This window comes from Nuphar pumila, chromosome 5, assembly GCF_984573655.1.
Source record: "Nuphar pumila chromosome 5, dmNupPumi1.hap1.1, whole genome shotgun sequence".
Lineage (NCBI taxonomy): Eukaryota > Viridiplantae > Streptophyta > Magnoliopsida > Nymphaeales > Nymphaeaceae > Nuphar > Nuphar pumila.
Genome location: NC_143253.1, coordinates 108,253,280 through 108,270,536, shown reverse-complemented (window position 1 = coordinate 108,270,536; position 17,257 = coordinate 108,253,280). Strand labels below are relative to the sequence as shown.

At 40.2% G+C, this 17,257-nt stretch overlaps 1 protein-coding gene across 1 annotated transcript; it reads right to left on the bottom strand.

The window, feature by feature from the left end:
• Positions 1-5,455: 5,455 nt before the first annotated feature.
• Positions 5,456-17,066, bottom strand: LOC149838061 (UDP-glucosyltransferase 29-like). Its single transcript, XM_090008183.1, has 4 exons — positions 16,935-17,066; positions 15,212-16,579; positions 14,945-15,006; positions 5,456-5,537 (listed from the first exon to the last, which is right to left on the bottom strand). The coding sequence occupies exons 1-4, from the start codon at positions 17,064-17,066 to the stop codon at positions 5,456-5,458; spliced, it is 1,644 nt and encodes a 547-aa protein (XP_089864309.1).
• Between the last annotated feature and the right edge of the window lie 191 nt (positions 17,067-17,257).

Sequence of the window (17,257 nt, the reverse complement as noted above, 5' to 3'; positions counted from 1 at the left end):
AGTTCTCGTTTATTTGTCTTGAACAGATTCTGCACTGATTACATTTTGAATGTATGTAGGGATTATGGAGTGGCGTTTGACCATAAACAGGCTCCGAGGACAAAGCCTTTCGACCCAGGGGGATGATGCAGAGCATCCGGAGATTCAAAATTCAGAAGCAGAGTTGGATCCCAATCCAACTCTCTAGACCCGATCTGGGCATCACTACCCAAGGTGATCCACACACTTGCAGGACATCTCTTGTCTTAGTGGATCTGTAGTTTAGTCGGTGCTCGTCGTGCTCCTTCACTAGAGGCGTCTATTCCATTGCGTCTTCATGGAATTATATTTTTGGATATTTTGCCCATAGTCTTTATTTCATATAAATTTTTTTAATTTTTTTAGGAGCCGGATTCTACGGATCCGGATAGTTGTGGTGCCCTGTAAGATTCTTTTGTGGAACTAGATGGTGTATGGAGAATGCAGATAATTTTTATTTTTTGCAATTGAATTTTTCTAATGCATTTTTGTGCAGGATTCAGTTCGCTATATGTTTTGGATATGGATCAAGATTTGTTTCCAAGGGAGCCCTAGTTGGCATCATTTGGAATGGACCCTTTTGGTCCTCATTCAAATTTCAGCCTTGACTAGTCTAAGTCAATATGGTTGTTGGTCACTTAATGACACTTGACCAAAAATAGCCATTCCAAAAACTCATTTTTTGGAGCATGACTTGGGAAGGCCATTCCATCTTTATGGTGGCTCTTCCTCAAGCTCTATGCTCCAAAGCTTATTAATCAAGGGAGGTTGACCAAGGGGAGGGGGGGGGGGGGTTGCTTCTCCTTTTGAAAAAAAATATGTTGTGTGGCTGGTTCTAGAGAGGAAAACTTCTTGGAGTGAAAGAAAATTCAATTTTTACTTGGGCGTGTAAGGTGATCTTGTCTAGATCGACCTTGCAAGCTTAGCAAACATTTTTTATTTCGTATTGGCCGGTGATTCAAGCTGCAGTTCATGGTGTTTTCAGTTCGGTGTCGGTTGCTTCCCAATGACATCCCATTGTCATCTTCATCCGGATAAAAAATTTGTTGGTTCACTTGTTCCTTCATTTCATTTTTTTTTCTCATTTTTTTCCATGTGTTTTGCTTGTTGACTGTTGCTTGTAAGTTGTAAGTCGATTATTTGCTGAATGTTTGGAATGAATGTTTTGAAATATGTATGTTATTAAGTGATTCTAATGTCCACAAGAAATTTCCAGTTCTATTTGTTATTACATAACTCGGTTTCTTGTCAAAACCTGAATTCTCAAATTCTGAGTTATCAGGAACAACTCCAAAGAAATGATTATATCGGCCTCGATACTGGTTAGTATCTGGCGTTCTTTAGCTTCCTAGAAAGCTACGATAAACGTGTACAACTTTGTAGTTGAGGCCATAATTGCATGAATCGATCTTCTGGACCCTTGAAAAGTGCTGACAAAGTCTCGATCTGACAGGATTCCACTGTCACCTATTTGGTTCAGAACACACTTGGAGGTGTTCGGTATTTTCTAATTATCCTGAAAGTTTCTGCATGAAAAATCAATTTATTTGATTCTGTGGAAAGCTAGAACCTAGATCTAAAGCTTTTATGTTTAGAGTCCTAGGTAAATCTTTGTTTATGTGTCTCAAAAATATTAAGCCTTTTACTGTTGTCGAATAGTTAGAAATTTAATTCATTTGTCAATATCACCTACCATTTCCAGAATTTAAAAAATTCGTAGTGACTCATAGAAAACTCAAAAAAATCCAAATCTTAGTTCATTGGAAAGATCTGGATCTGACCTACGTTTTCTCAGTTGGTGGTTTTTGCAATCTCTATTGTCTGATGGCCAAAAACCCTTTCAAACAGACTATCTGTGGAGTCCAAAAGTTTGTCATAGACATGTCTGTCTGTCCCAGTCTCGAGTCTGTGGAACAGACACCTCTGATATGAATCCAGTGATTTCAAATTTGTTGGAAAGACTTGTGAGTCGCACACAACTCTCCTTTGGACCGCCTCTGTCAAAACAGAGTGCACGGGTCCTAAAAACCCTATTTTACCGAGTCTTATTCAGACTCATCTTCGTGAAAACTTCTGCGCGTGTTAAGATCCATTTGGATCTTGGATTGTGGATCGGTGTTCACCGAGTCCATATCATTTTGTATCTAGTTGAATTTTTGCAGATGAATAAAGGTCATCTTATGAATAATCCTTTGTCTTCAGATATAGACTTTAGTAGAACAATAAAGGTCATGTTCGCTATTGTATGTATTAATCTGTTTAAATCATTTTATGATCTTCTGTAGCTCTGCATTCAACTAGTAACAGAGAGTTCAGTTTCAACATATAGACATTGTGTCATTTGCATAGTAAAATGTTAAACAAATCAATGTGCAGATCTTAAGTAATTATGGAAATTATGTCCCACCATGAAGAGACATAAGTGATATTTATTTGTTGAAATACTAAAAAGCAAAACAAACTGTCTTCTTTAACTTCCTTTGATAAACTTTTGTTTTAAACTCTAAAAGCAATTTTTGGTCATCATCAGATCTAAAACTGAATTTGTTTTAGATTGGATCATAGTACATTATAGCAGCTCATTCTTCAAAATTGAGAGAGAGAGCATAGCATATATTCGGGGCAAAAATCCAATATGAGATCCATATTCGAGGCAAAAATACATATTCAAGGCAAATATCCAATTTGAGATCCATATTCGAGGCAAAAATTCGTATTTGGGGCAAAAATTCAATTTGAGATCCATATCCAGAGCAAATATCCAATTTGAGATCCTTACTTGGAGCAAAAATCCATATTCGCAGCAAAAATTCAATTTCAAATCCATATTTGGGGCAAAAATTCATAATTTTAGATATAATTTCTAATTGGATCCATATCCGAAAAAAAAAACATAATAAACTTGTTAAAACATGTAAAATGGTGAATGGATTGGGTCATATAATCCAAAATGAAGTAATTCGGCCCATTATTTTTGATTGTTCAAGTTATCCACACATCTTCATCAAACAACGAACATTTGAAACATAGCATTTGAGTACGGTCCAAACAAACGGTGGACTTGGAACAATTGTTACAGAATGAACAAAATCAATGTTTTGTTTCATTCTTTTTTTTATGTAGACTCGGTCGGCTTTGATACCAAATGATGGCGGAGTCGGCACAGGGGCCGATCCAAGATCCAACTCGATCTAGACATGCACGGAAGCTAACAATATGCAGACGAGTCCGAATAGGACTCTGGAAAACAGAAATTTAGGGCCCAAGCACTCTGTTTTGATAGGGGTGGCCCAAACGAGAAAGTTGTGTGATACACACACCTTTCTAACATATCTGAGATCACTGGAATCAGATCTAAATTGGTCGATCTACGGATGAATGTCTGGACAAGTGAGGCCGGTCTTTGACAGACAGACTGAACATGACAGTCAGTTGGTTTGAGAGGGATTTCGAGCCCTCTGACGAAGAAGTTTCAGAAAATCTCAAACGGACGATTCAAAGATCAAATCGAGATCTTTCCAGAATGCTGAAGAACAAATTTTTTGGATTATCCTACTGGTCTCTACATATTTTTGAAACCTAGATATTCTCTGTTCTAACTGATGTGAGATGAGGAGCTTTGGATCATGCAAAAGACCAATAATGAATTTCGGACATTCAAAACACCGAATCATGCAAAATTCAAAATAGGAACAAGATCTATCAGGATATCAGCTAACCAGAACATGTTTTAGTTTCATGAACAAAGCAAAGATTATCAGGATAATCAGCAAAAACTAAAATCTATGCAGGAAAAGAAATAACAGGATTTGAAATCATGGTTTTGTACAATATGAGAAAGACATATATTTTAGACCAAAGTTGACATTGATTCAACAAAAATAATGAACAAGAAAGTTGTAGAACTACGTCTTAACTTTCCAATAAATCAAACCACACAAGTTTTCACGTAACAGTCAGGCAGATATAAAAGAAATACGGAACACTTTTTGGGAAGTGTTGTGCACAGGACAGGACTCAGAGGGTTCTGTCTGTCTGAAACTTAATAGTGATTGTTGAGGACAAACCAGGACGAATCATGCAAAACCTAAAAGTACAATAATGTCGAACTGAGTCTTAGCTTTCCAACAAGGTAAAGAACTTATGAATCAGACCAATATCCAGGCCGATATGATTGAATCACTCAGGTCATGTCAGACAATCCTAGTGCAGAGCAACGTGTTTCTCAACAGAAACAGAGTTTGAACAAACCACAACGCATATGAATCTAAAACAAGATTTGAAAGCAACCATTAACATAAAACATCAAAAGGTTCATTCATGGTTCATAAACAAAAGTTCTTGCATGCCACAATAACCAGAAGTAACAATGAAGAAAGCAAAAACAATGAAACTCAAGTTTGGAACAAGTTTATTTGTTTGCAACCAAATGCAAGAGGTGCAACTAACGAATAGCAGCCGCCACCATGGACTCTCAACTCAGCAGGAAGTCACAAGCTTCATCAGATGTGTCACCAACCACTAGATTGAACACAGTCTTCTAAAGAGAAATCCTCTCTACTAAGAAACTCGATTTTTCTTTAAACGATAGCAAGCTACCTTGATGCCATCAGTAGGCAACTTGCCAGGAGCTTTAGCTTAACCGAACCAAATCAAGCAAAATGGTAAACAAAAAACTTGTAGGACAGGATCTTAGCTTTCCAACAAGCTAAAGATCATGCAATTTGGACCAGTATTTAGGAAGATATGGTCAAAATACTAGGGTTGTCTTCACTCTTCAAACATTTCTTCTCCACACCATTTTTGGATTTTTTTTTTCTAACAAGCCAGTCCCTCCCCTTGATCGACCTCCCCCCCTTTAAGATGCTTGGAGAAGGGGCCTCAATAAAGGTAAAGAGCCCTTTCCCAAGCAAGGCTCTTCTCATGATTTTGACTTCTCCAAAAATAGCTTAAGTGTCTTAAAGAAGGTCCAACAACTAGCTTGACTAGGGATGTCAAAGCTAGATTCAAAAGAGGCTTAAAATAGTCCATAGCAAGTGGCACCAATTAGGGGCCTCTTGGATATGGATCTTGGTCTAGATCTAAAACACGATGGCAACTAAACCTTGCACTGAAAAATGATAAAATATAAAGCGACTAAAAAATAAAAAACTACCCGAATATCCCATACACCCTCTAGTGCCACAAAGGAATCCTATAAGGCACTAGAACAATATATCCGAATCCGAAGAATCTGACACCTAAAAATAAATAAATAAATAAAACTTAAATAAAATAAATACTAAAGATAAAATGTCTCAAAGATGATTTCATGCAGAACACCGTGGAATCAAAACATCCACCGAAGGAAAATGGCAAGCATCGGCTAAAATGCGGATCCACTAGGACAAGGGGCATCCTGCAAGCGGGTGGATCGCCTTGGGTAGCGATGCTCGGATCAGGTTTGGAGAGTTGGATTGGGATTCAACTCGGCTTCTGAGCTCTGCTCCTTGCAGCATTTTTGTTCATTTAGTTCAACCCTGAATAATCCATCAAACATACTCTTAAGTATCAATAAGAGAATTTGCAAATACCCGCCAAACGTTTTGACTTAATTCATCCACATACCAAAGATTTCAAACTTTGCAAATACCCATTAAAGTTTTTACTTGAGTTAATTAAATAATCCCAATCATAAACTAATGTTGGGTTATTCTTGCGTTAACCTAACTCATTTGGTAAAGTTACAATTTTACCCTTGTAACTAGCAAAATAAAATTACTAGTTTATCCTAACTCTAGAAGGATGTGCAAAGTAAGTTTGACTGTGTGGAGGGCTGTCAACTGAATGTATACCAAAAAATTTATTACCTACAATGATATTTTAACAGTTGACCTCCCTAACAAAGTCCACGACTCTAACCAATATATTTAGATTGTGATAACCAAGCTTGTTCTTGGTTATTTTCTGAAAAAAAAAATATATTTAGATTGTAATAAGCCAATCAACCTAACAATTACTCGACCTACAATAATGCAATTGGATCTGTTTGGTTTCTCAATAGTTGATCCGATAAATATCTAAACACAAACTAAATACATTTTCATTTACCCCAAAAGCCCATGTAGTTATATATAGTTGACAAAAGTTTTACTAATTCAAGAATCAAGATCAATTAGCTATGTGAGTTTTAAGGTTTTCAATTAGATCAGATGGCCATTATCACCATCATTGACCTTTATTCATAATGTTTAAACTAAAACAATAGTTTTAATTGTAACATATAATTTATTTTCTAATTATTACCAACAATAACCTTCATGTTGTAGGGTTAGACTTGTGGTTTTTGTTAGAAACTTCAACTCAAGTGTCATTGTAGTTAATAAATTTTTTACTAAATACATTCACTTGATAGCCTTCCATACGGTCAAACTTATTTTGCATGTCCTTCTAGAGTAAAGGTAAACTAGTTATTTTATTTTGATAGTTAAGAGGTAAAATAGTAACTTAGTAGTAGAGTTAGGTTAACCCAAGAACAATCGAACCTTGGGGATCATTTGATTAACCCGAGTAAAAACTTGGGTGGGCATTTATAAAGTTCAAAATGTTTGGTGTGTAGATGAATTAGGCTCAAACGTTTGAGCGTATTTTCAATTTTTTCAGTCAATAAGACATGTGTCAGGTCATGTGTTGGCCACATGTTTACCCAGATACCATAACTCACTGGTTTATTAGATCCACTCTGGGTTTTAACTGTTTTGCTTATGCCCATGTGGGCAGATTCGGTTCCACTCGTCTCTTACGTAATCCATGTCGTCATACATCTTGGGATCGCATTGATTGAAAGTTTTGATCAACCCTCTAGATGTGATCTACGTGTAGGATTTTAGTGATTCAAAAATCACGAAGCAGGTTATATGTCCCCCCCCCCCTCGAACAGGGCAGTTAGCTACATCTCATGTTCGGGGGTCCCAAAGAGCACCACGTATGTAAGCATGTGTCTCTCGTATCCCCATGTTTGTCAGCATTAATTAGCGTTGGAGTTTGATGTGATTGCAAAGACTTAAGTACCCTCTCCTTCATTGGTGCCAAAAAAAATGACGATTCTTGAAAAGGAGTGGTTGTAAAGACTTAAGTGCCCCGAAGATGATTATTTAAGACTCAGTCTCTGCACTGCAGGATTATCTGAGAAAGAAATCTCCCCTGGAGGAGACCATGAACATCAACCCTCTCACTCTCTCTCTCCCTTCTATTTCTACTTCTATGCACATCCAACAGAAGATCTTACATTGCTCCATCAAGCACCGGCTGACCTGCACATTGACTGTTGTGGAGCCTGATTCAGAGTTTTTACCCTTACAGGAGGAGGGTTTGGGGGTTCATCCCAGCGTGGGTAGCATCATTCAACTAAATGAGTTGTAGATCCTGATTCAGAGTTTTTACCCTTACAGGAGAGGGGTCTGGGGGCTCCTCCCAACGTGGGTAGCATCATTCAACTTGATTCGTTGTAGATCTTGATTCAGAGTTTTTACCCTTACAGGAGAGGGGTCTGGGGGCTCCTCCCAACGTGGGTAGCATCATTTAACTTGAAGAGTTGTGGAGTCTGATTCAAAGTTTTTACTCTTACAGAAAAGGGGGGTCTGAGGGCTCCTCCCAGCGTGGGTAGCATCATTCAACTTGAAGAGTTGTGGAGTCTGATTCAGAGTTTTTACCCTTACAGAAGGGGGGTCTGAGGGCTCCTCCCAGCGTGGGTAGCATCATTCAACTTGATGAGTTGTGGAGTCTGATTCAGAGTTTTTACCCTTATAGGAGGAGGGTTTGGGGGCTCCTCCCAACGTGGATAACATCGTTCAACTTGATTCATTGTGGAGCCTGATTCAGAGTTTTTGCCCTTACAGGAGAAGGGTTTGGGGGCTCCTCCCAGCGTGGGTAGCATCGTTCAACTTGATTCGTTGTGGAGCCTGATTTAGAGTTTTTGCCCTTACAGGAGGGGGGTCCGGGGGCTCCCCCCCGGCACGGGTTCCGGGTGTCGTGGTCAAAAAATGCACAGGGTGTCGTGGTCAGAAAAACATATGTTTGTTCCAAGCAAGGTTGGAAGAAATCAATGAAAAATAATAAGGGTCTGGTTTTTAGTTAAAATGAGGAATGAAATGATAATAGAAATTGCTTAAAATTTACAGGAATAAACTAGACTCAATAGCGAAGACACCATTTTTTACGGATTTGGAATATAACCTGCGGTTAAGGAGATATGACCCTGACAAGTTGGTCCTAATTCAGGTAGCGATTTGCTTACTGAATAACACTATAAATCGCTATAGCGATTTGCGGAAGACACTACAAATCGCTATAGTGAGATTCAAAAACACTATAAATCGCTATAGCGATTTGCGGAAGACACTACAAATCGCTATAGTGAGATTCAAAAACACTATAAATCACTATAGCGATTTGCGGAAGACACTACAAATCGCCATAGTGAGAATCAAAAATACTATAAATCGCTATAGCGATTTGCGGAAGACACTACAAATCGCTATAGTGAGATTCAAAAACACTATAAATCACTATAGCGATTTACGGAAAACACTACAAATCGCTATAGTGAAATCCAAAAACACTATAAATCGCTATAGCGATTTGCGGAAGACACTACAAATCGTTGTTGAAAAGCCGGATAACACTATAAATCGTTGTGGGGCTCGTTGGAGACCCGAAAATACTACAAATCGTTGTAGGAAAGCCCGATAACACTACAAATCGTTGTTGGAAGGCCCCAAAAAAAATTTGGTCCGAAGGGGGAGCCCCCGGACCCCCCTCCTGTAAGGGCAAAAACTCTAAATCAGACTCCACAACGAATCAAGTTGAACGATGCTACCCACGCTGGGAGGAGCCCCCAAACCCTTCTTCTGTAAGGGCAAAAACTCTGAATCAGACTCCACAACTCTTCAAGTTGAACGATGTTACAGTCAGTGTGCAGGTCAGTCGGTGTTTGATGGAGCAATGTAGGATCGTCTGTTGGATGTGCACAAAAGTAGAGAGAGAAGGGAGAGAGAGTGAGAGAGTTGATGTTCATGGCCTTCTCCAGAGAGAACTCTTTGCCTTCTTTGATTTCTTCTCTAGAGAGAGAGAGAGAGGGTTTTATAGTGTTTTACGGAGAAAGAAGAAGAAGACTTTAAAGAGTCAACATCATCCTCGACTTTTTGGATGAAGGACATGTTTGTCCTTTTTTTGAACGGAGAAAGAAGAAGAAGACTTTGAAGAGTCAACATCATCCTCGACTTTCTGGATGGAGGACATGTTTGTCCTTTTTTTGAACTGTTTGTTTTTTCTTTTTTGAATGAAGGGCATTTTTGTCATTTTCTCAAACCATCACTTTATGAGAAGAATAGCAAGAAAGGGTACTTAAGTCTTTGCAACAACACCAGAGTCTGATGCAAAGTCATGTCAACATACACGGGAGTACGAGCCCCATGTGCTTGTATACGTGGTGCTCATTCAAAGCCCCGAACACAGACGTGGGATTCAGTGAATCATCGGGGGGGGGACATACACCACCCTCCCCAAAAATCAACAGCTCTATGAAACCAAAAATTGTCTCCCATACCAATGGGGGCTCCGCTTGTGTGGCAGGAGCTGTTATTGCACGTTACTTCGTGCTGGTACGAAGGACAGACCCAGAAACTTTTCTTGGGGTGGGGCCAAATACAAACCAAAATTCCAAAAAAAAAAAATGGTTGGGCCAAACATAAATAAAAAATATTTTCTCAAGGGGGCCAAAAATTTAAATTTTATTTTATTTTTTTTTTACCTTTTCACCATCTGAATCCAAATCCTAATTTGAATCCGTTTAGTTAACATCCGTTTAGTCGGATATGGTATGGGTCACATCGGTTTCTGAATCCAAACTATTTACATGCCTATCGTCATACCTAGCTACCCTGAGATCTCAATGTTGCAACTTGTTTTGATTAAATTTGAGTTCATAGATCACAATGATTCAACATGATCGGTTCGATAGTGAGCAACCCTTAATCTGTGTTTTTATTAAAGAAATAATATTAAATCTTAAAATTTTGATAAATTTTGCAGTAGCTAATTTTTAAACTGTCGAAAAATGCTGTGCACAGGTCGAATTCTTCTGATTCAGACGCCGATCTTAACGAAGCAGACAATGTAGATCAAAGTCTACAGGGTCAGATTGGATGCAACAATGTGAGATCCCTTGGTGGTTACGATGGAAAGATAATGATGTTAAGGATGAATGGATCCTGTTCCGGCGAGAACTGTTCAAGTTTGAAAGTTTCAGTAAATAAAAAACATAAGCCAATGGAAGCATCATCATATTGGTAAAGATTATATCATGCCAATAGAGCTCCAGTTCTGTGGTTTACAAAAGTGCTTTCCTTTACAAGAAAAAAGAACCAATGGCATCATGTGCATAATAAATTGCATGCACAAACCTCTCTGATAAAGTGTTTATTATTCAAAACCTAGTATAAATAAAGAAGAATTTTTATTTGCTTTTCTAAATCCTACATTTGTAGGCCAGCAACACTCAGGCTCTAGTTGGATGACAGGAGGTAAAACTAGGTTTTCTTGGTGTTTGGGTTTTCTTGGTATTTGGATGACCCAAAACCAAAAAATCTAGGTTTTGGGTTCTCAAACTTCAAATATATTTAAAATATAACAATATATATCAGAAATGGCTGTCCATTTTTTGCCCCAAACTAAGTTTTGTACAAAATCTATTTTGGTAGCATCCAAACCAATTTTGGCAGCTAAAACCGGGTTTGATACTCAAAATCTAGGCGCTGTCAGTGCAGGTTCAAACCCTAATGGTATGTTGAATAATAATTGGTGGGGTCCCCAGCTTGTTTTTAAAAAAAAAAAAAAAAAAATCGAAGTCTCCCTTGTCCACCAGAAGTACAATCAGCATCGACCACATTCAGCAGTTGTCCCTATCAAATGAGAGAAGCCCTTGTGGGCTCATCTTACATTTGCTTTTCCATCTTTGCCATAGGTAGAAATGCTTCAACATACAAAAAAAGGCAATGTGAAAGTGACGAGGTTGAGTTCTGCCACATTGTCTCATCCCTAAAGCTAAGGCCCAATTGAAAGGACATCCAAAAGTAGGTTGAAAACCTGATTTTGAGTATCAAACCCGGTTTTAGCTGCCAAAATTGGTTTGGTGGCTGTCTGGATGCTACCAAACTAGGTTTTGGACAAAACTTGGTCTGGGGCAAAAAATGGCCAGCCATTTCTGACATTTTTATTATTTTTTAAATATGCTTGAAGTTTGAGAAACCAAAACCTAGTTTTTTCGGTTTTGGGTCATCCAAATACTAAGAAAACCCAAACACCAGCAGACCACCTGGTTTTACCCCCATGTCATCCAAACAGTGCCTGTGTTGCTGGCCTACAAATGTAGGATTTAGAAAAGCAAATGAAAATTCTTCTTTATTTATACTAGGTTTTGAATAATAAACACTTTATCAGAGAGGTTTCTGCAGGCAATTTATTATGCACATGATGCCATTGTTTCTTTTTTCTTGTAAAGGAAAGCACTTTTGTAAACCACAGAACTGGAGCTCTATTGGCATGATATAATCTTTAACAATATGATGCCACCATTGGCTTATGTTTTTTATTTACATAAACTATCAAACTTGAACAGTTCTCGCCGGAACATGATCCGTTCATCCTTAACATCATTATCTTTCTGTCGTAACCACCAAGGGATCGCATTGTTGCAGTAGTGGTTAACTGAACAAGAGTTTCATTTAGTGGTTGAGGGCTCGTGGGGTTTGAGGGTTCATGAAGACAAGGCTGCTATCCGATATCAAAAGAAGCTTTCGCGCCTAGCGAAGGATATTAAACTTTGGTTGCAAAGGCGGTCTGTGAGTAAGTTTCACGAGATGGCTGAATGGGAGGCAGAGATCTCATCACTATTCAACCTATTATCTTTCATCGAAGGGTTGTCGGACGCGCAGCTGCAGGGGTTGCAAAGCAGACTTGCTGACCGGACAATGTTATTGAAACGTTGGAGGCTAAAAGAAGAGTTGAAGTGGAAGCAGCGTGCTCGGGTGAAATGGTTGGCAGCAGGGGATGAAAATACTCGTTTTTTCCATTCTTTTGCTTCTGATCAGTTTAGACGAAGTATATATCCTTCAATTGATCACAATTGACGGGGTGTTGTGGGAAGGCCAGAATCTTGTGCCAGCGGTCTTCGACTATTTCGAGAAGCTTTATTCTATTTCACCAAATACAGGGGGTAATATTGGGCATGAGTTATTTCTTTCTCTTAAACCAGATCAGGTCTTAACCTTGCAACGTAGGTTTTCAGAAGCAGAAATCATGAACACAATTAAAGATTTGTCGGGTTGGAAGGCACCGAGAGTAGATGGTTTCCCTGTAGATTTTTTTAAAGTATTTTGGAGAGTAGTGAAGAGTGATTTGTGTACAGTGCTGGATGAGTTTCATCGTAACTCTAGACTGCCTAGGCAGTGTCATGTCGGATTAATCTCTCTTATTCCAAAAGAAAGCGCTGCCACAGATATTATGCGCTTCCGTCCCATTTCCATAATGGGAGCCTTGTATCGTATACTCGCAAAGGTATTAGCCTCAAGACTAAAATTGGTGGCGTCTAATCTTTTTTCTGCTTTTCAGTTTGCTTTTATTTCTAATAGAAGAGTTCAACAAGCATATATTTCGGCTTCAGAGGTCATTCACTCCATGCACGCGAGTCGGACTCCTTACTTCGTGTTGAAGCTTGATTTTAATAAAGCATATGATTCTGTGTACTGGCCTTTTCTGTCGCAAGTGGTGAATCACATGGGATTCGGTAGCCATTTTTTCAGATGGGTGTCAGAGCTTATTACCAATGCACAAGCCATGGTGTCCATTAACGGGGTAAAGGGTGAGCAATTTTCTTTGCGACGGGGCTTACGGCAGGGATGTCCGCTATCTCCGCTTTTGTTTAATACAGTGACAGAAGGACTTGCAGTGATTCTTAGACGCGCGCAGACAAGGGGCTTCTTACAGTCATTGGATATCCAAGGCTTTTCTGGTCATATTATACAATATGCAGACGATATGCTAGTTTTTGGAAGGGCTTCAATACAGCAGATGCTTCGCGTTAGGCTTATTCTCATGTTTTTTGCAGCGTTGTCTGGGCTGAAGCTAAATGAAAATAAGTGTTCGATCACGCTTCTGAATGGCGATCCGACCAGTCAAAATACGGTGGAAAAAATTTTCAACTGCGCAATAGGGCCGTTGTCGATCAAGTACTTGGGCCTCCCCCTACAAGTCAAGTCAACCTCTAAAACATCATGGGCACCCGTTGTTGACAAGGTGTGTCTTAAGCTCCAGTCTTGGCATGCAAGATATTTGTCTCTTGCGGGCAGAATTACTTTGATCAAGCATGTTTTGTCAGCAATTCCAGAATTTTTCATGTCGGTCTGTGTCATGCCTGTCAATGTTGAGCACCAACTGAAGCACGTCTTGTCAAGGTTTTTGTGGCGTGGTGTAAATGGACCTTATAAGAGGCACTTGGTGGGATGGGACTCCATCGTTATGCCAAAGACTATGGTTGGCTTAGGAATTTTTGCTTTGCGTAAAAGGAGTGTGGCATTGGCTGTGAAGCAGTGCTGGTTGGCTCATACGTCACAGGATGCATGCGCAAACTTCCTACGACTAAAATATGGTCTAATCGATTCGCTTGTTGTTCGCCGGGGGGCTCGTGGACCATACACATCGCATTTGAGGAAAATGTGGTTTAGGGCGTTGCGTTTGTTTCTTGGCAGGGATTTGGACGTTGGGGTAGACGGATCTTGGCTTCAATGGGCAGTCTCGAATGAGGGAGTTTTCCAAGTCCACAAGGTCTACCGTTCTCTTCTGCCTCCAGGTCAGGGTTGGATCTTCAACAATGCTCTATGGGCGAAGGGACCATCTCCGAGGACCAAGGTATTGGCTTGGTTGATTCTTCATGACCGGATACAGACCCATAACAATATCAAGATGATGGGTTTTTAGTTTCCCAGTTGGTGTGTGCTTTGTCGACAGCTTGAAGAAACTACACAACACATTTTCTGGTCGTGTGAAGTGTTTCAAGAATTGTTTTCTAAAACTTGGAGGGCTCCATCAGTTGTTGTGCGGGAGGGTTGCTTTGCGTTAGATCTTATCCTCGGCCCTGCTATAAGTAGACGCGAAAAGAAGTGGAGGACTATTTGGAGAGTTTGGTTGTTTACAGTGTGGTGGTTCATATGGATGGCCAGAAATGATGCTACTTTTCGGGATGTCCTGTTCAACCTTAACCGTTTGACCCATAGGGTCTTGGCTGATGTATATGCTATCTTACTCATATATCTCAAAGACCTGCCTCTGCCACAAACCGATCCTCATATAGATGTTTGTGGTCCTCTATGAGTGTTTTGTTTTGTGTTATTGGTGTTCTCATGCTATGCTGTTGTGTTTGTGCTTGTGGGTCTCAACGCTTTGTTGAGTTTCACTTTTAAGTAACGTTGATCGCTTTTCGGCTCGTACATCCTCTTTCTGAAAAGCTCATGAAAGATTTCAAATTCGTGGCACTTAAAATTAATAAATAACAAAATGTGTTTAGATTGGTCACTTTGCACATGAGCTTTCAATTAGTGTTTTATTATGAGATTTTCTTGTTTGTGCAAATGGAATCTGCCAAATTAACCATGGAACTGTCAAAGCTGATTTGGTAACTAAAACATCCAAAGGTCTAAATGGCTTCTAGAATATTCGCATAAAACCAAGGAAGACGTTCGGCAAGTTAAGCTTTAATTTGTCAAATACGAAGGAACTTTATCTTGGAGTACTGGTCGTTGACAAGTATAAATGATCATCAGTTACTTTAATTTTCTTATAATTAAAAGCTCAATCCTATATTATATATCCATGCAAGCATGAACAAGCGCACCTGATCGTCCCTCCATGTGGACACACATGCACACCTGCAAGGTCAAGATCAAGGTCCAAAGCCTGATACAAATCTTACAAAAAACAAAAACAAAAACAAAAAAAAATAAAGAACTTGAGAGAAATTTTTTCTCCCAAACAGTAGAAAGGAAACAAAACGATGGAGCTAGCTAATCAAATTCTTTGCACGGTTCAATCACATAGTAATTCAAGACAAATACAACAACAAACACGTCCACAAAATTCATAATTGTTCGCCTCTGCTTACTGTTTTGCCCTCAGTCCACATCCTCTCCATCTCCCTCAACAACTCATCAATCCCTCCTTCACCCTCATCTTTCATCTTCCCTGCCATTTCCTTTGCTCTTTTTCTGATCTCCTCACCCTCTTTATTCACCATCACTCGTCTGATACCTTCAGCCACCTTCTCTCTCTTAAACTCTCCATTTCTCTCCCTTTCCACCTCTACTCCAAGACCCAACTCCCCTGACACCAACTTTGCATTTACGGGCTGGTCAATATTCAGAGGAAGGGCTATGAAGGGCACCCCACATCCCATCCCTTCACAGAGAGACCCCCACCCACAGTGAGTGAAAAACCCTCCAGTAGAAGGATGGTTCAGTATTGCAGCTTGTGGTGCCCAACCCTTCACCACAAGACCCCTATCCTTGACCCTCTCCAGGAACCCATCCGGCAGCACTCTCTCCACCATCTCCTCTTCCTGAACCAACCTAATCACCCATATGAAATTACGCTCACACAGCTCCAAACCGAATGCGATCTCTGTCATCTCCTCCCTTGACATGAAGTACTCGCTACCAAACGACACAAAAACCACCGAAGAGCTCTCTTTTCTGTCAAGCCACTCTGTGAATCTGTTGTGCGAAGGGTTGTGATGCGTTTGAGGGAGGAGAATGCCGACAGGGATGGGCTTCTTCCCCGTTTGCTTCAGGAAATAGTCGAGAAATTTCGCTTCGAACACTCGAGCCGTTTTGACGGCGATGATGGTGTCCGATCTCTCTATGTTTTCAAAGAACGCGTCGATGGCTTCGATGGCTTCGATGTCATCGGACTTTTCGTTGAGCAGTCGATCGGTTATTTGAGATTCGAAGTGATGGAGTTTGATGCTTTCAACAGAAGAGTTGCTACGATCGAACATGGTGCCTCTGCTCGTGAAAGAGCTGAATAAGCAGATACACGAGGCGTTGATGGTTATGAATTGCACGGAGTGGATGTTAAGCTCCGAGGCCAACGAAGCGGCCCACGGTGGGAAGACATCGTGGATGAAGAAGTCGGGATTCAGAGTTGTGAGGATGGTGGTGAGTGCAGGTTTGCTGGCGTGGAAGGCCTTCTTGAGCAGAGGCATGAGGTGGGAAGGGAGGGAAGAGGTGGAGTCGTAGTGAGAGGGAAGGCCCGGGATTGGTGGGAGCTGGATCTCGATGGTCTCGATCCCTGAGTAGCTCTCTTGCTGCAGTTTCTGCTTGAGGAATGAGAGATTGGAAGAGGTCGAGCAGAGGTGGACTCGGAGGCCTCTGTCGTGGAGCCGCTGGGCTAACTCCATGTATGGTGTTACGTGGCCAAATGCTAGCCATGGCAGCATCAAAACATGAGGACAGAATGTCTTCTCTTCCATGCTCTGCAGAAAGTTCAGAAAGAGAATCCTCGATAAAGCTTTAATTAATTAGGATTGGGTTACGTAGGTCTAGTTCAAATTTTTTTATCAAACTCAAGTCGGACAACAGACAACTGGCATTGAAAAAAATCTTCTACCTTTCAGGGAAGCGGATCAGGACATGCTGAACATGAGCGTTTTTTGCTCATGCTGACATCGTGGCCATCCGATTTGCATTTTAAAAAGATCAAAAGTCAATAAAACCACGTAGCATTCATCCAAAATGCAAAGGCTCCAAAAGTTTTGAAATGAGTCTGTGTGCATCACATGTTAGCTCGACACCCAAAGATTCCACCTCAGTATTTTACAGAAACCGTACCTGATCCATAGGTCGCACTTGGGGTGAGGTGTCTACACCTGGTTGTCCTCTTATGCCGACGTCCGTTGGGATAAGCACCGCGATCAACCGCGTGATACAGGAATCAAACAAAATTTTGAACCTGCACGTCATCGGTATTGTCCGTCCTAGCAGATCCACATTAGTTATTCGCATTTATCGTGAACAGACCTATTTATTCAAAATAGAGATAGACTATCCTAATGTTAATCATATTTATCTTGAACTGCAAGAATTGGTTCGGTCTCTCAATGATATGAATAATTATATTTGTCAAAGAGATAATCTAGAAGATATCGAAATAA